The following is a 25,405-nucleotide window of genomic DNA, read 5'->3' as shown; positions in this document are numbered from 1 at the left end:
CTGGGACTCTGAAGAGGAAAAGACTCAGCAGGAAACCCACTGCAGAAGTTTCAATGATCTGCAAAATGCAGGGAAAGATTGGCCAAACTCCAAAGTTTGAGGCATCAGAGGACAGGAGTGGGCAGTACAGACTGTGCTTCTGTGACAGGTGTGATGTGGTTGCTGCTACACAACAGGTAGATATCATCAGAGGTAAGCCCTGGCCTCAGGGTAAGGGGTTGACACCAGAACACTTTATGGAACGGGTGAAAACAGCTTTAGGGCAAACAGACAAATCAGGTTTGGATGAAAACGTCGTCCAAGTTTGCAGAATCCACAAATGCAGCTCCTGCGTGAACTATGGAGGTTTAGGAAAATGATGTTTCCACATAAAAATGAATTCCAAATGGAAGATTTTGTTAGAAACCTGGGAACCAAACAGAGAGTCTGTAGCGGCGTTGCGAGGGGAGTGGTTATCAGGATGACATCATGAACCACCTGACCCTCATTTAGTCACAGTATCATTTGCATTTTTTTTGGGTCTACACTGACAAATGCATGCGTGGGCGTGCAGACACCAAAGTGTTAGTTTTTAGTTAGTTAGTTTAGTTTCACAAACTTCTAGGATGAGGATGTTTACTGAGATTTGAAAAGAGACAAAAACTTCATGGCAGGAAACAAGAAAACACAGAACAGGACCCTAAAGTCAGCCTAAAGGATAGAAAAGCTTTGATTTTCTTCACGTTTGAAACAAATTCAAGCAGCTTTCTTTACTTTAGGTTTGTCAAAACCAAGGCAACAAACACTGCTTCCTTACACAAGGAAGTATTGATGAATATTTTCCAGTAACGTCTATTTATTTAACAGCTACAGGTTAATTGTAGGAAAAGCTTGGCAGACAGATGTGGTCGGTCGAGCTGCACCTCGTTCTGATACAGATGCTGCAGTTGCTTTGTGGAACCAGAAGGACCAGTTTCTATTCCCATGTCAGGAGTGTTCTGAACAAGCTGCAGCTCGCATTTCCTCTGCTCCTGTTACCCATGAATTCCATTGACGACAACAAAAAAACTTGCTGTTGTTGTTGCTTAGTCTGCTCTGCAGAGTCAAACTCCAGTGCTGCATTTACAGCGTCTACCGCCACTCTTTAGACGTACCGCTTGATGCCCCTGACCGCAGAGCAGGGGAAAGTGTGAAGGGAGTAGGTGAACTGCTGCCAGTTGAGCACCTTTCTAAAAGGTTTTGCATGTTTGATTTTAATCTTCCAAATAATTTGAATGATCTGAAAAACTATAGCAACATTGGACGTTTTTCTGGTAAAAAAGTCAGTAAATCAACTTTAGTCTGGATGGGATCAGTGTAATGCTCTTCCACTATGAGGAAAAAAAAAGCACATTTTAGGAAGTATTTATGATACGAAATGAAAACCTTTTCTGTTTGAAACCTCCAGATCAAAGCAAACCTGTTTGTGTGTCATCATTGAGTTTTTAATCTGTCGAAATTCTGCTAAAATGTGTCAAAATAGAGGGGTTCAAAAAGTGTCTCTGCGTCATGCGTCACAAACAGAAACCGTTAAATGTTTTCCGTTTTCAGGTTCTGTTTGGAAAAGGCCACTCCCTAAATTCTGAGAATTCCTGAATCAAGCAGCTCAGGTGCACAGCAACAACAAAAGGGTTTCTGGGAAAAACGGTCTCACTGCTGTTGACACGGATGAGGCGCTGTCGCATCATTCAATATTTTAGTTATCACGCATTTGGTTATACCTTTATACTTATTACACATTTGATTATACTTTTACACTTTTTGGTTATGAATTCACTTGGTTCTTTAAAGACATGCACGTTCTGTGAAGTCAGAGCTGAAACCTGTGTCTGTTTTTTTGTTTGTGCCTCAGCAATGTGGTCAGAACTGTCAATGTTACCGGGAACAGGTTGCCTCTTAACTTTGTGCTCGTAAGGATGAACACAGAGCCATTGTATGCCAGCATTTCATTTACACATGTTGAGTAATGAAACCTGCTTGCTGTGGGGGGGGGGGGGGGACTCAGATCAAAGCAGAAGAGAGGCATTTTTTCTGCAGACGCCCCTGGCTCTCCCTTTTGCAACAGCTTTTTGAAGATTCATGCAGACTTGTGTGACTTTTCCTTTTTCCCGTTTGCACATCTGACTTTTGATGTCCTTAACCATCCGAACCTGGGAAGGTTTCACGCGGCCGCCACGGCGCACATGTGGCGCCGCCTGCCTGGTGAGCAGGAACCATCAGCGGCTCTCAGACAGGGCACTAAAAGCAAAGAAAACTTTGATTTTATTTTTGGTGCTTTGACCTGAAGTGCATCTAAAAGTTTTGGCAGAGGTTCGAATCCTGCAGAGAGACGTTCAGCAGGGAGTTTGCCTGTGTTTGAAGGGGGGAGGTAGCGTCTGCTCTGTGAAGGTCAACCCACAAAGATAGTAAAGTTCCTTTAACCTGACTCGCGTGACCTCTGTTAATTAGTGCGTGACCTTTTATTGCTCCTCAATCGCCATCCACTAAAGACACAGTATTTTTAGCTCTTTAGGGGAAAATCTTTACACGTTTGGGGAAAAAAAAATTTTTTGTGGGGGGACTAAAATTTTGACAGTATAACAGATTTAGAAAGAAAGCGTGTCTCACTTTGAAATGGAGGCAAAAAGAATGTCGGCTCAGTTTCTTATATTGCTGTAAAACAAATGTTGGTTGATCCATTTTTTACACTTTGTTTCTCCATCTCATCTGGGGAAACATGAAATGTTTCCTGCAGCATTTTCCAGAAAAAAGGAAATTGAAGTAAAGGCATTTTAAATATGGGTGATAGAAAATTAGGTTACAACGACGTTCTGACCCATTTTCCAGCCCACTGTGAGCTGGACAGACCGTCTCAGGTGAATAGACTCAGACTAGGCTAAAGGCACACATAGATTTCATTTACAGTATTTTTTTTAACCACTCTGGCTGCTGCAATTTCATTGTATTACTATGTGCAATTACAATAAAGGATTCTTATTTTGCATTCATATGTTTTCCACATATGAATTTCAGTCTTTCATGATCCATCAGTGATACATGTCATTCAGATGTGTTTCTTGCATTCGTCAATGTGCCCAGATGTCCGTCCAGGGTTTCGTCTGACGGGTCTTTACGTCAGTTTTGAGCTGCTCAAAATTTTTGGTTGGTTGAGAATTATGCGTATTTGACGTTCTTTATGCGCAACTGCCGTCATTTCTGGATTATAAGCCGCTACTTTTGTCACACGCTTTCAGCCCTGCGGCTTATTCAATGATGCAGTTAATTTATGCATTTTTGTCTTTTTTTTTAATGCATTTGTCAAACGGCCGCAAGTGGCGCTCTAGCAGAAAGGGTGAGAGTGAGACAGGGGGAATACGGTATATGTGTCGAGGAAGACGCAAGCTTTACTGTAATTTGTGAATGAATAGCAGGAACAGACCCTCATCATGGAAAATGGAGGAAGAATTGCATACGACGCAGCTTTCAAGTTAAAAGCAGTCGTTAAAAACAGTGTGAAAAAACAGCACAACAACAGGAAGGAATTTACCTCAGAGTGACACAGACAGCGACAACGAAGGAGACACTGAGAGAGAGTGTGGCAAAGAATGTCTGACGCTATTCCAATCCCACACTGAGGAGGAAGACTTCCATGGTTTCAGTGCACAGGAGGAAGATGAAGAAAGCTCTCAGTGACTTTAACCGGTTGTTTTTTCTTTAACCAGCCCTGTTAGTGCTGTTACTACCATATTGCTGCCGTGTTACTGCAGCGTCACAGGCACTGTTTGGAATAGAGCTGTGACGGTACACACACAGCACATACACATCCTCATTCTACAACACGTTTCAATGCGGGCACATGCGGCTTATAGACAGGTGCGGTCTATGTATGTACAAAATGGTTTATCCTTTAATTGTGTTTGATATTTGTGAGAGGTAAATGTGTCTTTCCACGACCGTTCCACGTGTGTCTAACTGACTTTTCCCACGTGTCCCACTGATATATAACTTTTATATCACGTATACGGCGCACGTGTAATTGACCAACAAACCTCGCAGATTTTTACTTACATTTTTTATTTTATTTATCAACAAGTAAATAGCATACAAAAATAAAATAGTTGTCTTCTCTCTAACTCCTATTGTTCAGAGCTTTAGACTTTGTTGATTAAGTACTTTTTGTACTCATGTAACACAAAGTGCTTTACTAAGATAAAAGCATTTTTCAGTTTAAATACCAGAAGCAAAAAATAAAATAAAAAACCTTCACATACCACAAAAAATAATTGTAAAAGGTTATTTTATTTTGAAACATCTTGTTTGCATATAAGTTGGCATGAACAGTCAATAAACATATAAAAACGATAAGCCACATGAGTTCAGACTGATGCTCAGTACTTTAGTACTTCTGTTCCTTCGTACTATTTCACTTTTCATCTTTACTTCTTCTTTACCAATTGGGAGCAGGATGGGGGGGCTTGGGCTAAAAATGGGTCGATTGTCCTCTGCTGGTCCAGAAATGTTGGGCAGATCCGGTTACACCAAACCCATAATTAGGAGTCAGGTTGGTTTTGAGGTTTGCCGTGTGTCATGAGGCGCTCTACAGAAACTCAGAGGAGCGTCATCGATCTACCTGGGCATTTCTTTGTTTGTTTTTTAACTTGGGGTTACATTTATGCCCCCCCCACCACCCCCACCTGTTGAGGTTTGCGGCTCATTTTTTGCGGTTGGTTGTTGATTCGGCGTTCCCCTCTGTGGATGCTGCAGACGCTCGTGTGGTTAAATCCTACACTTCCTGACATTCCAAACTGTCCTGTGATGTTCAACATCATTTTAACCTGAGATGTCAGCCTCCGAATCTCTTCATGATTCTTTCACTTCTACTTGAGACAAATTCCAGAAACGAAAATGTTGTATTATTAAAGGTTTTTGCGTTGAGCGGTTTGTTGATGTGATTTGGACTTCAGGGCCTCCGTAGAGACAGATTGTTGTCGCGATGCTCCGTTTGGAAGCAGATCTTTTCCAGCAGATGAGGCCACCTCACGCTGACTCCACCTTCAGTGCTCTTAGCTGTATAAAGAAGGTAGATCTCCCTCTCTTTTGCTGTGGCTGTAAGTCTTACCGAGGGCTTTGAGATCCGATACCCCCTTCGTCCCGAGAGCTTGAGTCTGCGGACACAGAAGGCCCTCTGTCCCTCTCAGCCCTGGAACAAGACAACTCCGTTCTGCTCCTTCGGACATGTCCTCTGCAGGCGTGGAGATCCTCGGGATGATCCTGGCGGTGGCGGGCTGGCTGGGGGTGATGGTGGCCTGCGGCCTGCCCATGTGGAGGGTGACGGCCTACATCGGGCAGAACATCGTCATCTCTCAGGTCATCTGGGAAGGCTTGTGGATGAACTGTTCGGTGCAGAGCACGGGCCAGATGCACTGCAAGGTGCACGAGTCCATGCTGGGGCTGCCGGTGGACCTGCAGGCAGCGCGGGCGCTGGTCATTGTCTCCATGGTGCTGAGCATCGCGGGCATCGGTCTGTCCGTGGCCGGGGCCAAGTGCACCAACTGCAGTGGGGACGAGAGCAGGAAGCCCCGCCTTGTGGGGGCCGCTGGGGTGACCTTCATGGTGGCGGGGCTGCTTATGCTGGTAGCCGTGTCCTGGACCGCCCACGCCATCGTCCAGGGCTTCTACGACCCGCTGTTGCAGGAGACATCCAAAAGGGAGTTCGGGAACGCGCTGTACTTTGGTTGGGCCGCCTCCTGTTTGCTCATTGTTGGGGGGGCCCTGCTTTGCTGCTCCTGTCCTTCGAGACCAGCTGCGGCCCCCAGTGGTGGAGCCTCTGCCCCCTCCAGGGTGAACTACTCTGCAGTCAAAGCCATGTCGACCAGCGGGTACACCCGAAGAGACTACGTTTGAGCGCACCGGGACTCCCAAGTCGTTGAGCTTTTCATTGTGACCACTTTCTGAAACAGTTTTTAACCTTTTTTAAATGGAAACACAATTCATGAGTACAATAAAGGTTTTCTTAAAAAGAAAAAACTAAGTTAATGTGATTTATTCCAAGTACATCAATGAACAACTTTCTTATAACTAAATAAAAGATGTATCAGATGTTTGCTCTCCGGTACGGACAAACGCTAGCTGTGGACTTCATTGATGAAAGAGGCTGTTGTGCTAAACGAAGGGATCTCATTTCAGCCCAAAAACAGCAACAATGAGCGACTTGTTTCCACATAGGAGCTCATGCCTTTCTGCCATTACAACCTGTCAGATAAAAGTCTCCATCTGCCTGGAGACGTCCAAACGAAGACACAAAGACTCCATTGATCACTGCATTCGGTTTTGCTCCTCTGAGGTTGAACGTTTGCAAAAGTGTCCACGAAAAGACAGCGAGCAGCGACAACAAAAACCAGGAAGAAGGAAAACCGAGTTCCTGTCGAAACTCCTGAGTCTCTGCCGAAAGTCTGTTTGGTCCGCGGCGTTAATCAGGAGGGAAACTGATAAGACCTGCCCCCCCCCCCCACTTTGAGCACACAACCGTATCAGCTCTCTGAACGCACAGGCCCCGACTCCACAAGCAAGACTCATTACTCTGTCCTCAGAGACCTTTTTAAATGGCGAAGGCCACATCCACTACCTCCATCTTGGTGTCATTACCAACCATGAGGTTGTTTACCATCATTTCCATGAAAAAAAATCTGAAGATGGAGGACAAATGTTTGCTGCTTTTGAGTGTCCTCAGGTTCCTGGAAAGCTCAAGCTAATTTTCAACCGACCAACATCCATCATCCCACAGGGCGAGCTGTTTGACGGTTCTAAGTGGGCTGACTTTCTTCAGACGATCCCTCATCCAACAAACATGCAACACCTTCAGATCTTTCTGATATTTCTTCTAAGCTCACTGTGCTTTTCAAGACATCGTCATGCTTTGTAAAATGTGTAAAACTGGTGACTTGATTGGTATTTTCAAGAATTGTACTAACCGACCAAAATAACTCCATGAAGAGGACTAATTCAGGATGTTATATAAGATGCAGAAAGAGCAAGGAAAGAAAGTCTCGTCTTGTCTAACTCAGCTTCAGGATCAGAACGAGACTGGATCCATGGGACAGATCGGGAAGACGGACACTGCTGAGCGCCAAGAACGCAGAGAAACATCTGGAGAAATGTTCTGACGAGACCCAAGAAGAACTTTGCGGACTCAAAGGAAAGATCAACAGTCACACATGGTGGTGGCAGTCTAATGGTGTGGGAACACTTAATGAATACTGTGCTCTTAAAAAAGTCTGGAATTAAAACGACCCTTTTTTTTTTTTACTTGTCCTGTCCAACAGCTGGGCAGACAGATGAGAGCTGAGGGCCTCTTGTGTTGGACATATTTTACTTTAACAAGAGGGGTTATTAATCTTCAGACAAACCAAAGGTATGTCTGAATAAACCCCTTTTGTAATTGAGGCCAAACTTTATTAATTTCAACCATGTTTAAAAAACTTGGGTGTTGGACCGGACGGAAAAGGAAAGAAGGGAAGAGAGAGGGATGTTAGGGAGAGGGGGGGGGGGGTCTGAGGGTGATAATAGGGGGGGGGATAAGACCATGAAGCAGCATAAAGCAACAAGTTAACTGGTTGTTTATCATTATGGTAAGGTTCAAATGTAGTACAAAAAGGGCGGAGCCTGTCCACACACACTCAAATGTTATCAACACACCTGCTAGCTACAAAAATGTTCACATGTCAACATGTACACAAAACAGATAGTGTTCACACACGCATACCTATGCCTTTAAACCAACTAGTGTGAAATCTTTCATTCATTCAATCATGCAAACTGTTAGTGCAAAGGTGAGCTAACACCTGTGCTCAGGTGAGTGTTTATGTTCTTCTAAAATGGATGGTGGAATGTGAAAAGAAGGAGGGAGAGTGCCCAGCCATCCCCACCCCAAGACCCCCGCCGCAGCAGCAGCGGCAGCCGGAATCCCCCCCAATGCCACACGGCAGCAGGCAGTTGAACATGGACAGAGAACATTCATGAACAACCGCCCCCCGGGCGACCAAGCCCGGCACCCAAGCCAGGGCCAGCAGGACCGCCGCGAGGCCCCTAGAGCCAGAGAGCAGGGAGGCATGGGGGGAAAGAGAGTGCCACCCCAGCCCAACCAGTACCCACCCCCCAGGGGCACGAACACCCCCGGCTCACGTGTATTGTGAACCCCCCCTGCACGGAGACCGCACCGCCGGGCCCAGGAAGCCGGAACCTAGGGGACACGGCCACCGTTGCCACGCGGCCCGTACCCCCCACCAGGGAAGGGGTAGGGGACAGATGGTCCTAGGTCCCACCTTCCTTACAAAATGTGTGTGAGTGTATGTGTGTTTGAGAGGGTGTGTGTGTGCATGTGTGTTTGTTTATGTTGGAATGTATATATTGAGGGGGGCGGGGTGTGTATACTAATTGAGGTGGAGTTAAAATTGGCGGGTAGGGCACTGAGGGGACATCTCCTGATTACTCACAGTGATGTCCCCTCACCCTCCCCACCAAGGGGCCCTAAATGTCTAAGGTGCGGTTAAAATTGGCAGGTAGGGTGCCAGGAGGACATCTGCTGCTTGCTGGCAGTGATGTCCAAGCACCCCCCCTACCAAGGGCCCTACATGTCTAAGGTGCAAATAAAACCGAAAGAGGGGGGGCCCACTCCATACGGCACCCATAGGAGGGGGGCCACCGCCAAGTAACCCCCCCCCAAGGCGCATCGCAGGCTAAATCCCCCACCCCCTCACCCTAATATGAGGTTATATGAGGAAGGGGGTAAGTTGGGGACAGCTGGTAGAGGGTCCCCCGGTGGTCAAACAGCCCCCCCCCCCCAGCAAAGGGGCCGACACCCCAGGCCCAGCACCACCCACCCCACACAGAGAGAGAGGAGCCAGAAGGCTCCAGACCCCCCTGGAGCAAGAGCCGCCTGGTTGAGGGCAGAGTAAACAGAGGCGCACGTTTAAATGTAAACTTCTGTGCTTCAGCACATGCCCACATGAAGAAATGTGTTTCTCCTCCACGCCACAGCGTGATGCAAATCGCCCCCCCCGGCGGAGGGATACCCAGTCTAAAGTCCATACAGCTCCTCCTTCAAAAACCACTTTAGGACACCACTACAGCTTCAAACACCCCCACCAATGGAGCAATAGGGAGGAACCACAGGGAAAGCAAAGCAATTCGGAATTGGCCTAAAAGTCCATGAAATCAATGCAAACATAAGAAAGTGTAAAAGTTGTGAAGCTTAAAAGAGGATGTTAAAGTTTTTTTCTCAAATTCTCCGCAGTAGATGAATCCCTCAGGCGGGAAGATCCACAGGCGATAGCGCTGGAATGAGGCCTCGTCGTGGGTTTTTGTTTCTGCACCTGAGGACCTGAGAGCTCTGGCAGGGTCATGACCTAAAAGCAACTCTGATCAAAAGGAAGGTCCAATTCTATTAACCCTTGTACTATCTTAGATGACCCCACCCTTCCATTGACGTGTTCTCCCTACCATGACAAAGGTGGATAAAGGTGGAAAGATTTCATGTAATCCATGGACACCAGTGAAGATCACAAATCATTGAAGGAAAAAGGTTCAGAGAACTGTTTAGTGGGTCTAGATGACCCAACCCCCAATGGTAAAGTGCCTAGGACAGCACAAGGGTTACGACTTTCATGAACGAATAACAGACTGGAAGCGTGTGCAGAGATTTCAACATTGGTGTGAAGCTCAACGTCATTCTGGTTCTGGTTGAAAAGGCGTGCAGCGGAACAAGCTAGGCAAGGCAAGCTTATTTGTATAGCACAATTTGTACACAAAGTAATTCAAGGTGCTTCACAAAACAGAAAAATGCATCAAAATCACAATACATCATAGAAATAATCAACGTAAAATTTACTTTAAAAGAAAAGAAAAAATTTGAAGGAAGGAAAGGAAAGAAAAGTGCAGATAGGACCTTTCAGTCATATACACGGCTAAACAGAAATGTTTTAAGTCTAGATTTGAACATGAACACAGAAGAGGCCTGTCTTACGCCTTCAGGGAGGCTGTTCCAGATTTTAGCTGCAGAATATTGAAACGCTGATTCCCCTTGTTTAGTTCTGACTCTGGGTATCAACAGGAGGCCGGCCCCTGAGGTCCTCAGAGTACGAGATGGTTCATATGGCACTAACATGTCAGAGATGTACTTTGGTGCTCGGCCATGGAGAGACTTGTACACAAGCAGAGCTGCTTTGAAGTCTATTCTTTGAGGTACAGGGAGCCAGTGCAAAGACCTGAGCACAGGACTAATGTGATCATACTTCCTGGTTCTGGTCAGGACTCGAGCAGCAGCATTCTGGATGTACTGAAGCTGTTTTACAGCTCGTTTGGAGAGGCCGGTGAGCAGGCCGTTACAGTAGTCTAACCTACTGGAGACAAATGCATGAATAAGTATCTCCAGGTCTGGATTTGACACTATATTTTTGATTTTGGCAATGTTTTTCAGGTGGTAAAACGCCGCTGATGTTACTGACTTGATATGGCTAAAGCTGGTTTGTAGTATTTTTCTTACTAGCAGGAAGAAAAGTATTCCAATCATCTATTCTAGAGATTACAAAAGCATGAATTAATATTTGAGCGCTGGCTCTGGAGAGCAATGCAGCGACGCTTTGGACAGCTGCACACGTTCTCCGAGTGTTTGCTCTGGTTATCTCTGCATGGCATTCACATTTGTGTGAGGCAACGTTGCAGTCTTGCTGTTTTTAAATTGAGCAGATGCTCGTCCACTTAGTTGCTCTGTCTCAGTCTGTGTTTTAATGTCAAAAAAGATATATTTAATACATGATCATTGCAATGATCTCTGAACTCCCAGATAATTTACTCTAAAAGAGAAAGGACTGATGCGCATTGGTCTACAAGGGAAATGGTTTTGGATCACCAGTAAAAAAACAATAAACATTTGGTTTACTTGGAACGATGGACAGACCTGAGAATCTTCTTGTCCTGAAGAAAACCGCTTTTGATCAGCAGAACGGGACGCCAGAGCAGCGCCACAACAGTAGTTTAAACATTGGACTGATCTACTACAGCGTCTCCAACAGACTTACAGAGCCACTCCAATGAAAATGACGGTTTGGTGTTTTTTGCACGTATCGTGGAATTTTCCTGATGAGGACATTTATAAAGCAAATAAAGCTTCAAATCTGAGAATTCCTACATTGGAATTGTCGTGAATTTGAAACAACGTTGGAAAAAAGCTGGATTTTCTTTTCTTTTACCTTAAAACCACATAATCCTAATTAAAAGACCACTGGGATACTTCGATCAAAAGATGATCAGATGATTGGTTTTTACGTTTTTCATCCAAAAGCAGTTCTTTCAGATCCCAGACGACTGAGAAACTCTGTTTCCACAGAGTGTCCAGCAGCAGGAAGGCCTGACAGTTCATCATATAAGAGAGAGACTTGATGTTTAATCTCTATGTACAACTTTTGGTTTCGGCCTAAATGTTTTTGTACATATCAGTGAAAATCCAACATGGTTAAAAGCAGAACCGGCACATGGGAAATCTGAGTTCCATTCCAAGGGGGGCGAATGAGGGTCATTCAGTGTGGGTGGGTCAGGCAAGACCCTCACGCTGCTGCCTAACTATGTGGCCACTAGAGGGCTGACGTCTGGGTCTCCCATTGCCGGTCCCGTAGACGGTAAAAACAAATCGAGGTGGGACGTCACCCGTAGGAAATTCCTTACCTCTGGCTCTTGCGAAATGAGGCAAATCCCTCGCCATTGCTTCCTGATACTGGCGCCGTGGTGTTGAAACCGGTTGACAGGGATTGGTCCGAGTCGCTCTGAGTCATCGCATCTATGGCAACGGTGACAGTCGTTCCGGTATCCGTTAATACCCCAGCGCAGATATTGCAGGGTTGTGTCAGGAAGGGCATCCGGCGTAAAAAGAAAATCACTGTGTGAAGCTGATTGGCTGTGGCCACCCCTGGGGGAAAATCTGAAGGGTGAAAATCCAACATGGGGCATATTTAATTATAAGTGAAGTTGCAGTGTTCTCTCGCTATATCACGCTTCACTTCTCGTGGTCAAGTGGCGTGGCGTGGCATTGGTGTTCTGCACCCTGATTGGCTGTAGAGCTATCAACCTGTCGACCAGTCTCCTCCGTGCCATCTCTGCTGTGCAGAATGAGTTCAGTTTACCACTTTTACTGTACATGATTCCTCATCAGATCTTTGTTTTTTTATTCTATAATACTGGACTAAAGTGGATAAAGTGTGTAGTGAGGAGTTTTACAGCCTTAACATCTAAAATCTTTGTAAAAATGAAAGATTTGGTCTATTTCAGGTTAATTTTGGAATATAACTTCTGCCATAAATGAAGGATCACAGTAGCAGCATTCATAGAAATGTTTTTAGCTCAAACTGCATATTGTGTTCTAAAAAAGGACTTTTACGATAATATTAGGAATTCTCTGCATGTTTCCCTCAAACGGCAGCTCCGACTGCGTCTTGTACTTTCAGTAACTTATCAACTTCTCTGTTAGCCTTTAACCACTCAGAGCTGAGTGATGCGGCGCCTCTGTTTACTCTGCCCTCAACCAGGCGGCTGAGAACGCCACCGCGGCTTTGGGGATTTAATCATTAATCTGGGGCCTCCACATTCTTAATATTTTGGGCTGATGAGGCGGGACGGAGGAAAATTCGAATTCCCCACCGACCAATGCCCAACAGTCTCCACCCTGTCTGGGCCAAACTTTGCTTTGGACGTCACGTCCTCCTGGTCTACCTCTGCAGTCAGAGCGAGGAAGGTCGTGCATTTGGACTCAAGCGCAGCTCGGACATGCCTTCGCTGGGGTTGGAGATTCTCGGAGTGGCCCTGGCTGTCCTGGGCTGGATCTCGGCCATCGCTTCCTGCGCGTTGCCCATGTGGAGGGTGTCGGCCTTCATCGGGGTGAACATCGTCACGGCCCAGGTCACCTGGGAGGGCATCTGGATGAACTGCGTGGTCCAGAGTACGGGCCAGATGCAGTGCAAGATCCACGACTCCATGCTGGCTCTGAGCGGCGACCTTCAGGCGGCTCGCGCCCTCACCGTCATCTCCATCGTGTTGGGAGTCCTGGGAGTCCTGGTGTCCATAACTGGGGCAAAGTGCACCAACTGCGTGGATGAGGAGGCCAGCAAAGCCCGGGTGATGATAGCTGCCGGGGTGGCCTTCATCTTGGCTTCCCTCATGCAGATCATTCCCGTGTCGTGGTCGGCGCACGCCATCGTCACGGAGTTCTACAGCCCGCTCATCCCCGAGGCGCAGAAGAGGGAGATTGGGGCGGCTCTGTATTTGGGCTGGGCCGCCGCAGGATTTCTCCTCGTTGGGGGCGCCATTCTCTGCTCCAGTTGCCCACGGCAACCAGAGAAAAGGTACGGACCCCCGTCAAAGATGGTGTACTCCCACACCAGGTCAGTCGCTCCGAGCGGCTATGACAGAAGAGACTATGTCTGAAGCCGGACTTTTCTCACGTCCGTCGCCATGGAAACGTTGAACCATCAAGGACAAACCTTCATAGTGAACGATACTTTGAATGATTTCTGTTTGCCACTTTGTTGGAAGCAGTATTTTGTACTGTGACAGTATATTCTGTGACTGTTGACGGTTTCTTCTTTGGTTTCTTTCTGTTTTATATAACTTTACCTAATCAAATGCATGTTTGCTATAAAGTTTTACTGATAAAGTCTGTTTTTATTTCTACATTTTTCCTAAAATAAAAGTCGAAAACTGACTCAGCAAGCAAAGCTCATCAGTGTGTCAGGAAACCTGCAGAGAAGGTTCACCTTCAGGTGGAACGTGTCGACGGTCAGCCGCTGCTCCTGTTTAATGTGACTAACAGTCCGAAACCCGACACGGTAGCTACAGCGTGCCGGGAACCTCCTGCCTTAGTCTGACATCAGAAACCGTAACACTCACCTGTCATTTAGGTAACACCACGAGAGGCGGGGTCACTGGCCTGGCAAAACCAATTCTCACCTGTAGCAGGAGGCTTTTTATTCAAAAGGCAACTCCCACCACATGGCCCAAAGAAATGGACCAGTTTACCAAAATAAAGGGCAGAGTTTAAAGATAGAAAAACCACTGAAACCCTGACAGATAGATAGAGATAGAGATAGAGATAGAGTTCTTCTGACCTTCCAGAACATACAAATCAATCACGAAGAAAAATTTACAACTTTTTACAACAAATATTTATTTATTTATAAAGAAGAATTAAAAATGGAATTAAAGCGCTGTAAATTAAAGCTGAATATAAAAAACTGTTTAATAAATGAGCAAATAAAAAAAACACAAGAAAAGCTTGAAGATAAAAACATGAAACACAACAAAAACAAAACAAAATCTCATATGGGACCAAATGATTGGCCAGGAACAGGAACATAAGGCTCGAAATACTAAAGTTATATATATCGTCTAAAGTTTTGGCTGTATGTTAAACGATGCAGCTTCTCCTCAAAACTAAAATAATATGTTAAAGTTAAATACAATCTTTTTTCAAAACTGCTTTAGACAAACATTTGGAAGTTGGACTGCTGTCCATTAAGTTTGTGTAAATATTTATATGAAATCCAAATTTAGAATAAACCAAAATGATTCACCCTTTAAGTTTTAAAGTTACTTTTATAAACCTTTATTTAAAAAGAAAACGTGCTTACTGCCATTAAAGCGTTTGAGCAGTTTTCCACTTTGATGCAGTAAATCAGCATCTAAATGTTCACTTTCAGTATATTTTAGGTGTTTTTTGTTTTTCCACTTGTCCAGCAAATGATTAAACAGATTAGATCTCTTCTGTTGGACAGATTTTGCTGTTACAAAAGGAGTTTATTAATATAAACCCCTTTTGTATTTGGAGCTAAATTTGATTTAAATTACATTTAAATACATTTCTTGTTGGACCAGATGGAAGATTTGAGCTCCTCTTGGTTTATTCATTGCTGTGGAATTTAAATCTTCATAATAAAAGGTTTCTTTAATGGTATCCAAAATCGCTTTTTCTTCAATTTTTTCTGCTTCTTTGATCTAAATTAAACATATAACTTATAAAGTAAACTAGACTTTTAGAAGACTGTAAAGCTTTTATATGAGATCTATTGTAAGATAAATATACAACTTTTTCTTTGTGGTTAAATTCATATTTTATCAGTTTTGAAGCTAAAGTTCGTTTGGTTTTCATTACAGTTTCACACTATTTGAATTAATATCTGGAAAATTTCTGAACTCACATTAAAGAAATGGAAATACAAAAAGAAAACCTCCAGGCACAACATGATTAACATAAAACAGGAAAAAAGGAGAACCCAGTACGGAACCAGGTGGAACTCCCTCTGTAAGTTAAGGATACAGCAGTTTGTGAAGTTTAAACACACCAGCAGTGGTGAGTTTAAAGCTATAATTGACTGAGCTGCCATTCAATGTAATGTTATTTCTGTTGATTTATTAAAATAAAAGCCTTTGATTCCCACCAGCAGGTGAAAAAGGAATTCTTTCTGTTCGCTTTGGGATCCTCTGGTCGCCCTCACCTGTCCCTTCCAGCTCCCATTCACCTGTTGAACTGAGATAACAAGAACTCTTCCAGACAATGCCCCCATTGCGAGGATCTGGTGGGGGTGGGAGGATTTCTTTTTTAACACTGTGAGTGTGGAGCGCTTATGAGAGCCGTACATTAGTTAAGAGGCTGTCACTAAGTAACAGAGGCCTGAAGTCCTTTATTGGCCTTAAAACCTCACGGAGGATGTCTGTAATAACCAGAAGAGTTTCTATTTATAGCTATTCAGCAATGATTATTCCAAAAATAAAAGCCACAGAAAAGAAAAAAAGGCTAAAACATATAAATGATAAGATTGGTCGTTTATTCCAAATCCTAAAGTTTCCAACCCTCAAGGAGGAAACCCTTTTATTTTTAAACCTCCCATTCATTTCAATGGGGAAAATCTTTTGATGAGTTTAAATCAACTATGAATTTAAACAAACTAAAACGTGTTTAAACTGAATGGGACATTACAAATAACTGAGAATGATAAGCTTTAGTCCCTTTACTTGAAGTTACTGAAAACTATGAAAACATTTTAGAAGTTGGTGAAAAGTCAAAGATCCCGAAGTTTGTTGAAAGTTTAGAAATTTAAAAAAAACTAAACATCTTTAAGCCTCCTATTTATTTCAATGGGAAAAAGAGGATGTTTTGCTTGACTTTTATTAAATCATAAATGTAAAAGATTCCTGATTGAGATCAATGTTCTCTATTAAAAATGGCTTTAAATGATACGGTTGACGGTTTAATCAAAAAGAGCAAAAAAGTAGAAAAGGGACAAAACTTTAGAAGTGAGTGAATGAAGCAGTTTGGAAATGTTTGCACAGCTCAAGGCAGACGAGCTGAAGTCCTCTTGCATGGATGGTGGAGGTGATGTCCTCCTCAGAGGCTAACGTTAGCCTTCTGGCCAGCAGATTTCTGTAACCCCCCCCAGCCTGGGCCTCTGGTTGTGAGAACACATACCTGCTGGCCCCTCAGCTGTAAGAGCCTCTTTGTGGGCAGGCCTTTGTGAGGCTGCCCATGTAAGCCGATAGCAGGAAGTCTTGAGCGCCTCCAGGTCCTTCCTCCTGGTTTTCTGTGAAGTCATCCTCACCTGGAACTCCTCCCCCGCCGCTGACCCGTCTTATAAAAAGGATATCGGTCAGGCGGAGGTGAGAGATCACCCGCCGATCCCAGACTGAAACCAGCCTCCTGAGGAGTGAGGAGCACCGGCAGAGGAGTTCAGGATGTCTATAGGACTTGAGCTGATCGGTATTTCCTTGTGCATTCTGGGATGGATTATCGCCATTGTGGCGTGCGCCCTCCCCATGTGGAGGGTGACGGCCTTCATCGGCAACAACATCGTCACGGCACAGATCATCTGGGAGGGCATGTGGATGACCTGCGTGGTGCAGAGCACGGGCCAGATGCAGTGTAAGGTCTACGACTCCATGCTGGCGCTGTCCCAGGACCTCCAGGCTGCACGCGCCCTGACCGTCATCTCCATCCTGCTGGCCATCCTGGCCGTGCTGGTGGCCATCGCAGGGGCCAAGTGCACCAACTGCATCGAGGACGAGGCATCCAAAGCCAAGGTGATGATCATCTCCGGGGTGTTCTTCATCGTATCGGGCGTCATGCAGCTCATCCCCGTGTCCTGGTCCGCTCACTCCATCATCAGAGACTTCTACAACCCTCTGATCCCCGACGCCCAGCGCAGGGAGCTGGGGGCCGCCCTCTACATCGGCTGGGCGGCGGCCGCGCTCCTGGTCCTGGGCGGAGGACTTCTCTGCTGCTCCTGTCCGCCGCAGGAGTCCAGGTACAACCCGTCCCGGATGGCCTACTCCACCCAGAGGTCTGTGGGGGGCCCGGGCCTGGAGAGGAAGGACTACGTGTGAATGAGGAAGGTCAGAGGAGCAAAGACTGCATCTGATCGCCACACGGACTCACGATCAGAGGGACGAAGGTTTTCGTCTGTCTGACCGGCACCTTTTTATACCAAACAGCTCCATGTTGTTTACGACTGATTTTTGTTAGCGTAGAAAAACTGTCTTCAATCATCTGCTGCAGCCAAGAGACGGTAAAAGTGTATTTAATGCAGCCTTCAGGTCACTGGAGTCTGCTCTGTTATGCAGCTGAGTGATCCCACCTGTATTAATGTTTTGTTTCGTTTATAATAAAACTTTTTTGTAAGATAACTTTTGTGTCCTTGCCTTAAAAACAACAACACCTGGACAGAAAGATGAGTCAGAAGAACCACAAAGAAAAATGACAGCGTCTGCGTCTCCTAAGAACAGCCTGGACAATAATCCCAGGGATCCGGGCGAGCCGCAGCTTTGGCGCTCGGCCCGGACAAATAACCACACGACCAGAGGTGAGAAGTGTGACTGCGGGTGACCAGGATGACCTGATGAAGACGGCCATGAAATATTCATCAGCATTTCACAGCAAAGGCTGGACGGCGTCCAGTTGTCGCTTGACAACCATCGCGGCCGTATCAGTGTCACCTCCTTTACCGGGACGACAGAACAGTTCAGACCTGAAGGCTGTCTGAGGTTTAGGTTTGCAGAGCTTACGTTGTGTCCTCCAACCCTCGTGGGGGTTTATGTCACTGCATTTCTGACTCTTGACTGGAGTCTGGCGGTGAAGTCTTCACAGAGAAGATCAGATCTGCAGAGAAAGATCCACTCAGATTTGGGATAGAAGACAAGCAATCAGTCAGTCAGGCTTTACTCCTGCAGGGCAAACTCTGCACATGTGACCGATACTGGGGAATGTGAAGGGCAGGGAGGTTGCCTGGCACCTGAAGGTGGAATAGAAAACCCCCCTCTTCATTGACTAACACAGGCCTGCTGTGTTTGTCAGTGAAAGCAGAAACTCAGCGAAGCTCTGATGCATAACGGCGAGGAGACGAACGCTCAACCCTGACCAGATCTGCTGCTGTTTCAGACGTTTGGTTAAGCACGCCAAAAAAAAGAATACAAATTTATTAAAAACCACAACTCTGAACATGAATGTAGTACTAGAATCGAAAACAGGAAGCAGGGATGTGTGGTGGATTTGTATTTTAAAGCTTCCTGCATTTTCAGGAAAAACCAAACGATTAAAAGGACCAAAAGAAAAACTGCAGAAAACACAGAATACTGCAAAAAAACACAGAAAACTGCAAAAAAACACAGAAAACTTCAAAGGAACACAGTAAACTGCAATAAAAACTGCAGAAAACTGCAAAAAAACGCAGAAAACTGCAAAAGAAACTGCAGAAAACTGCAAAAAAACACAGAAAACTTCAAAAGAACACAGTAAACTGCAATAAAAACTGCAGAAAACTGCAAAAAAACACAGAAAACTGCAAAAGAAACTGCAGATGAATTACTGATAATGTACGTTTTTTTAGCTGGTTTCTCCCAAAGAAATGTTTTGAAGTTCAGGAATTCAGTAGAAACTCAGCTACTGAGGTCAAAAACTACAAGGTGTCTTTCTAATGAGCATCTCCAACCAGGAGGAGGCCTCCCCGCTGACACACTGCTGATGAAAGCCCTCGGTTGGCTCAGAAAACCCTCCTTAGTCTCCTGGAGGAGCTGGACGTGGAAAATGGAGGTCTGGACGTCCTGACTGAGACTTGCAGCATCTTCTGTCACTGCATGGTCACACTGCTCTGACGCTGTTTTGTGTTAGTTATTTTTGCAAACAGCAGCCTCGGATTCACCTCTGAGAATAACAACAGGAAATACAACAGAAGGGTAGTTTCAGAATAAAAGCACAGCAAAGACAGTGAATTCAGGGCCGCTGCTGTGTTTTCTAGGGGTTAAAAGTCCCAAACGAAGGTTTCCAACCAGCTTTAAAATATATAATCCAGCAAAAATGAAAATTTTAATTTAAACAAAAGTATATTTATTCTAAATTAGTATTTTATTAAAGTAAAACTAGAGGATTTTAATAAAAAAATGAACCTGAAGCAATGATTAATAATGATTAATTATTATGCTTTACTAAAACAGCAAATAATCTTTAACGTCTCTATCATATTAACATACAGAGCAAATAGAATTATAATTTCAAAAATTTAAAAGACTTGGTGGTTTGGGCATCTGGTCTGGACGCCTCCATGGGGGAGGGGTTCCGGTTTGTGTCACTAGGCAAAGACCCTGGGAAAGATCCATGACAGGCTGGAGAGGCCAACAACACTCAGCCCCCCCCCCCCCCCAGAGCAGCTGGAGGTAGTTGGCCAGGAGAAGGAAGTCTGGGCAACTACTGCTGCCCTCTGACCCGGTCCTGGATGAGCAGAAAAAGATGGATGGACGGAGGGACGGAGGGATGGATGGAGGGATGGACACATGGACAGATGAGTGGATGGATGGATGGATGGATAAGTGGATAGAGGGAGGCAGGGAGGGATGGACAGACTGATGGATGGATGGATGGATAAGTGGATGGATGCGCTGGAGGACGAGGTGCATCAGTGAAATCTGTGGCTTTAGCTTTGGCTCTGATCCGATGCGCCTCCTTGTTACTCATGATCTTAAAAACGTTCCTTCTGGTTCTAGGAACATGTAGAGACGATGAGACTGCAGACGGATGCAGGAAGGATGTCTTACTTTACATGAAATTCTTTGATCTAAACATTTGTTTTTTTGTTCTTCTGTTCATCTCTTCAGCTTCTTTTCCTCTCCTCTCTTCTCCACATCTTCTCTGATCCAAAGGGATTCGGGAGAACAGTCCTCCAGAAAAGACAGAACGTGATGTGAAGAAGCAGAGTTTCTGCTCAGGTTTGTTCTGATAAGAACAAAGAGACGGGATCCTCCCTTAAATTCCCGCTTTGCTCTTCTGCACAATCAGGAGAAATTCACAGCGTGTTCTTTCTGGAGAGGAAAACAGTTTTATAGTTTCTAAAACAAAACTTTTATTTAAAGGAAATCGTGTAACTTTTTCTGTTTTTGGTTATTCTGCATTTTCAGTTTACAAACATGACACCTTTTCGCTTGAACTTTTTGGTCTTTAAAAAAAGTTTCTTGCCATTTTGAATCCATGTTTCCATTTAAAGAACCAGAACCACGCTTGGCCCGTTGGGTCCAGTCCAGAGCATGTTTTCTCTCAGGATTGGAAGCTCAGCAGAACTCAAACGAGGGACTCGGTGAACCTGCAGGCGAACCCTGGTGCTGTCCGGCAGCAGTGAGTGAGTCAGTCTACACGAACCCCAAACTGCTGATTCCTGAAGACACTTCCCCCCCGGGTCATCTCGAGGGCGAGTAGAACCGGGACAAATCGTCTCGAGAACAATAAACTTTTTTTTTTAGATAGATAAGATAGAGATAGAGAGATTTATCATTGGGAGTTGGGTCATCTAGACCCACTAGACAGTGCTCTGAACCTTTTTCCTTCAATGATTTGTGATCTTCTTACATGAAATCTTTCCACCTTTATCATGGTCGGGTGGGGTCTTAGGATAGCACAAGGGTTAAGATAAAGACACATTAAAAAGAAATAAAACCTAAAGGGTACCCCCCAGTAATCCATCAGAATTGGAACAATGTTATTATCCTCCCCAATAGTACACAGAACTCCCTCCAGAGCCCACATACATAACTTTTGAAGGTCATCGATCAACTTAAAATAAGCAAATTCAACATTCACACAACTTTTCAGAAGAGAAAAAAACATAAAGGGAACATCCACACAACCAACACAGAGTAACCCATTTTTCCTCGTTAACCAATTTGCAAGTTTAGCTGTTGCAAAAATAAAATTAAGAAAGGTGTGTACATGTTTCCTTGGGACCGTTTACTTGAACAATGGGAAGGAAAACACCTCCCCGAGCCTGAGACACCAGTTTTCCAAGACTGTAAACAAACCCCTGAACCTGTTACACTGTATCACCAGACGTGCCAGAGTTTCCCCACAAAATTCACACTTGTCTGATTGAGTTGGAACAAAGTGTGCTTTATATCTGTTTGTAGCCATGGCACCATGTACGGTTCTCCATTGGAGATCAGCTGCGCGTTTTTCAACAGGCAACATGAAGCTCACACTCCAATGTCTACTGCCCTCTAGTGGAGAAGACTGGGAAGTTCTGCGGTGGGGATCCTGAAACACTGAATTAGCATCTTTTGATTTATTATGCCCCAAAAGAGATCGTCTTAGAACAGCCCTGAAAGTTCAAACTTGTCAAAAAAACCAAACGGGCAACTTTTCTTTCCCACGTCTCCAAACAAGTCCTGACTGAGTTCCAGTGTCTCTTTTCTTCTAGGGAGCCTCAGAGGTTCTTTTCACATCCTTCATGTTTTTAAATCACATCTGCGAGATCAAACCAAACCGCTACACGTTTTTATTGATTTATTTTTTTGCAAACAAAAATTCTTTATTGAGTCAGAAAATTGACGGGAGAACAAATCAAACTATAAATTACAAATAAAACATTCATTTGTCTTTTTTTTTTAAATCAATCCTTTCTGTTTGTGCGAAAACGGACAGCAGACGGTTCTGCACATTCAGGAACGTCTCATGTTAATTGGAACTAAACGTGGTCAGGTACCGTGACGTTTGCAGCAGAATTCATTTGGCGCAAACACGTTTACAGTGAATCGTGGAGTGGCGTGTAGACGAAGGCGGCGCCGTCTTCCTCGTAGATGATGGCCACGGCCCCAGAAGGTTGTGGCGCCCCTGCGGCCGTCTGCAGACACGCCTGAGGAGAAGGTGGAGAACGTTCAGGACCGGTTGCGGACCGAGACGAGCGCAGAGGTCGGGGGGCAGCTCACCCTCTCCAGCAGCTGCAGGCGCTCCTCGTTCAGCAGGTTGCTCTGCCGCAGCTGGACCACCGTGCTCTCCAGCGCCAGCAGCTTCTCCAGGTGGCGGCGGTGGCGCTGCTGCAGCACCTTCACCTTCCTCTGCAGCTCCGCCACCGTGGCCTCCAGCTGCTCCTTACTCAGGCTGTTTTTGTGGTAGCTGATCGAGCAGCACAAAAGACGTAAAAAAACAAGCTGCAAGCAGCCGTTTTTGCACAATTCCCCGACGTTTTTACCGTGTTTTATCTGACTTTAACGTCTCAGGATGTGAAATCTTCATCATTTTCCTTTACTGAAACCAAACTTTGAGGCATAATTTCACGTGTTGGTCGTTTTAGTCCATAGCAACCAAACATGTTTTTTTTCATGTCATATACGGTCAGTTTTATGTCCCTACATCAAACCCATTTAAAACTGTTCCCTAGCAACCGTAGTTCTAGCGCATTAGCAGCGATGTATTCAGCCTGAGACCTTTTGGTGACGTGTTAATCAATGTTTGTTAAATCAGTGGTATAAATAAATTCACACACATCTGGATCATTTTACTGTAGTTCATAACTGCCTCTTGCATGGTGTCACCATGGCAACCCGGCTAACAAAAGTTAAATGGCATTCACAAAAAAATCAACCTTTGATGGTCTTTTTATGACTGATGCTGCTCCAAACAGACACATTGAGATCTGTAGACATGAAAGGCACACGACGCCATCTCGCTGAAGTCATCTCGGCCCGGAAAACAGTGGTTGCTAGGGAACGTTTGAAATTTTACTTTAACGTAGAAACGTGATGTTTGGTGCACATGTTCATCAGGCAGAGACATGGCAAAAAAGAAATGGTTGCCATGGAGTGAAAGTTTAAGGAGGCTAAATACTCTGATTCAAAGTGTAACTTTTTAGCAGCTAAAGCAGTTTTAGCTCTAAAGTGGGGATGCATTTCTCATCTTACCAGTGTTCTTCAAGCTGGTGATCAAGCTGCTCTGAATCTTCTGCCTCTGACAGGCCGTCGTCTCCATCGGCGTCCGGTCTCTGCAGAGCGACGACCATGGGCGCTGGAGATGGCGGCGAGTGTTTGGAGGTGATGGGCACCGTGGAGGAGATGGGCTCTGAGCTCAGAGCTGAGGACAGCACCGTCTCCGGGGACGACGTGAACTGCGTGGAGGTCTCACTTGGATACACGTTTGGTATCGTCTCAAAGTAGGCGATGACCGGATCGCTCCCGTGGACCTCTGGGAAATCTTCCGCCATGTAAGTCACCTCTGGGACTTTATCCCAGAAGATGGGGTCGGTCGTGACCAGAGTGCCGCCCTGACTCCAAATGGCAGCAGTGATGGAATCCATGAGCTCTTCTTGGCCGTCCGTCATCAGCACCACCTCCGCGTTCTCACCGCGGGTCGGATCATTGGCCGTCTGGTTTGAAGGTAGAGAGATGTTTCCACCTGAAGAGTCCAAGTCCGTCTCAGGAGAACGTCCAGGTCCAGCCGGCTCCACTGAACTGATCTCTACCTGCTGCGACAGGCTGACAGCAACCTTATACAGATGCACCGCGTGCACAGCGTCTTTCACTTCTACAGCGTCCAAAGCCGCCGTGCCGTCATCCGAAACCGCCACGCTGCCATTCTTCTCGCTTCTGATCCGCTTTGGATTCCAACCACTCTGATCCACAGCCTTCCTTTTCTGCACAAAGAACCAAACAAAAGCTTGACAACAAAAGAAAACCGAACTCCACCAGAAACCTGCTTTGACTCACTTCAGACGCCTCAAAGAGCGTGGGTACGGCGTCCGCCTCCAGGTAACGGATTCCCCAACGCACTTTAAAGCACGAGGGGGTAAAATGCTGGTGGCAGATGTACTGATGGCGAGAGGGGGTCCAGTTGTGGCGACCCATGTTTCTTAGCCATTCCTGCAGCCGGACCGGGTCGTGCAGCGGGAACCTAGGAGGTGGACAGGCGGGAATGACAGCATCACCCGAACAGATAAAGACTGCATTCAAGAGAAAACAGAAAAACGTTTTTTTAAGTTGACATATAATCGGTCTTTTAAAAATGCTATTAGTTCCATTGTGGTGTCACAAGGGATTTTCGTGATTTTAAAGTGTCAGGTCGCCAAGACAAATAAATAAATGATGGACGTGTGATCTGAACCAACATAAACTTCTATAAAAGTAAAACAAAAGCCTTATACGTTATCAATTATGTCACAAACTTCTTAACTATGAAATTCATCTCTTTGCCTTTATACTTAATGCCACAAAGTAGTAGAATTAGACTTAAAAAACAGTTTTTTTGTGAGTTGCTGCGTATAAATAAAGTTATGTTAAATTGAATGTCTTAGTTACTGTTACACATGAATAAAGTTTTATAATCGATAAAGTTTTATGTATCCTTCCGCGCAAAAATTCAAGAGTCACTAATTATTAATTTTTATTTTACGATGAATCAATACTTAATATACAATCAAGTGTCTCAAAGGTCAAAGCAGACACGGATGTGTCAATCCTCCACCTTGATCGGCCGGGTGGCGTAAAGATGGACTCACTTGTAGAAGCTTCTCCTCTCGCCGCCGCCGGACTCGCTCCTGCAGCTCAGCACCGAGCAGTACTTCGGCATCTCCGTCCGCCGAGTTTCGACTGCCGAATCCAGCCGCGTTCATGCCAAGAGGAAGGAGAGTCCTTCCTGGTCCCGGTCCGCACCCTGCGCTGCCGTGTTTGCTTCACGCGTGGCGCACACAGGGCGCGAGGAATCAGCTGTTCGACGTGCTGACGGCACAACGCACGCGACGGCTCCGCTCAGTGCTCTGATTCGCCGCTTCGCCCGTCAGTCAGATGACGTCACGTTGACAGGAGCGTTTTTAAGGTGCGATCGTTAACTGGCTGTAATGCTTTAATTTGTGGCTATAAATAAGGCATGTATACATTTATTTATTTATATTTTTTACTTCTTCGTGGCACTTGAAGATAGTTTAGAACAAAAGTTTTTTTTTTTTTTGTTGAAAGTGTGATGACGGTGGTTTAGTCTGAGAATTGTATGGCAAGCTGTTGCGACCAAAAATGAGCAACAGCGCAATAAATCAAATTATAATTTTGGCAAAATATATTCTAAAATGGTTAG

The 25,405-nt window shown here is 45.2% G+C and overlaps 4 protein-coding genes across 5 annotated transcripts; 3 read left to right on the top strand and 1 right to left on the bottom strand.

Moving 5' to 3' along the window:
• Positions 1–4,284: 4,284 nt before the first annotated feature.
• Positions 4,285–7,071, top strand: LOC101159688 (claudin-4-like). Its single transcript, XM_004075232.4, has one exon. It carries the CDS (start codon positions 5,233–5,235, stop codon positions 5,899–5,901), a length of 669 nt encoding a protein of 222 aa, XP_004075280.1. The 5' UTR covers positions 4,285–5,232; the 3' UTR covers positions 5,902–7,071.
• Positions 7,072–12,675: 5,604 nt separating this feature from the next.
• On the top strand, positions 12,676–15,806 carry LOC101159455 (claudin-4). The gene has a single exon (XM_020708034.1). It carries the CDS (start codon positions 12,691–12,693, stop codon positions 13,465–13,467), a length of 777 nt encoding a protein of 258 aa, XP_020563693.1. The 5' UTR covers positions 12,676–12,690; the 3' UTR covers positions 13,468–15,806.
• Positions 15,807–16,078: 272 nt separating this feature from the next.
• LOC101159211 (claudin-3) lies at positions 16,079–17,715 on the top strand. The gene has a single exon (XM_004075230.4). It carries the CDS (start codon positions 16,768–16,770, stop codon positions 17,413–17,415), a length of 648 nt encoding a protein of 215 aa, XP_004075278.1. The 5' UTR covers positions 16,079–16,767; the 3' UTR covers positions 17,416–17,715.
• Positions 17,716–21,833: 4,118 nt separating this feature from the next.
• On the bottom strand, positions 21,834–25,268 carry LOC101158963 (THAP domain-containing protein 5). Of its 2 annotated transcripts, none has more exons than XM_004075229.4 (5): positions 24,834–25,268; positions 24,046–24,229; positions 23,245–23,972; positions 22,273–22,459; positions 21,834–22,199 (listed from the first exon to the last, which is right to left on the bottom strand). In XM_004075229.4, exons 1-5 carry the CDS (start codon positions 24,902–24,904, stop codon positions 22,089–22,091), a joined length of 1,281 nt encoding a protein of 426 aa, XP_004075277.1. In that variant the 5' UTR covers positions 24,905–25,268; the 3' UTR covers positions 21,834–22,088. The 2 variants fall into 2 exon arrangements, with proteins under 2 accessions (XP_004075277.1, XP_020563691.1); XM_020708032.2 differs by having other exon boundaries at positions 24,046–24,278; positions 24,834–25,267.
• Between the last annotated feature and the right edge of the window lie 137 nt (positions 25,269–25,405).

The sequence above is a fragment of the Oryzias latipes genome, chromosome 13 (genome assembly GCF_002234675.1).
Source record: "Oryzias latipes chromosome 13, ASM223467v1".
Lineage (NCBI taxonomy): Eukaryota > Metazoa > Chordata > Actinopteri > Beloniformes > Adrianichthyidae > Oryzias > Oryzias latipes.
The sequence above is the reverse complement of the archived record's forward strand: the minus strand, read 5'-3'. Positions and strand labels throughout refer to the sequence as shown.

What these genes read in the sequence shown, in the direction of transcription:
- LOC101159211 (XM_004075230.4), top strand. Translation starts at nt 16,768, where the DNA reads ATGTCTATAGGACTTGAGCTGATCGGTATTTCCTTGTGCATTCTGGGA.
- LOC101158963 (XM_004075229.4), bottom strand. Translation starts at nt 24,904, where the DNA reads ATGCCGAAGTACTGCTCGGTGCTGAGCTGCAGGAGCGAGTCCGGCGGC. An exon ending in GAGAGGAGAAGCTTCTACAA is followed by an intron (nt 24,230 to 24,833) that starts GTGAGTCCATCT and finishes TCCACCTCCTAG; the next exon opens with GTTCCCGCTGCACGACCCGG. An exon ending in CGCTCTTTGAGGCGTCTGAA is followed by an intron (nt 23,973 to 24,045) that starts GTGAGTCAAAGC and finishes TTCTTTGTGCAG; the next exon opens with AAAAGGAAGGCTGTGGATCA.
- LOC101159455 (XM_020708034.1), top strand. Translation starts at nt 12,691, where the DNA reads ATGCCCAACAGTCTCCACCCTGTCTGGGCCAAACTTTGCTTTGGACGT.
- LOC101159688 (XM_004075232.4), top strand. Translation starts at nt 5,233, where the DNA reads ATGTCCTCTGCAGGCGTGGAGATCCTCGGGATGATCCTGGCGGTGGCG.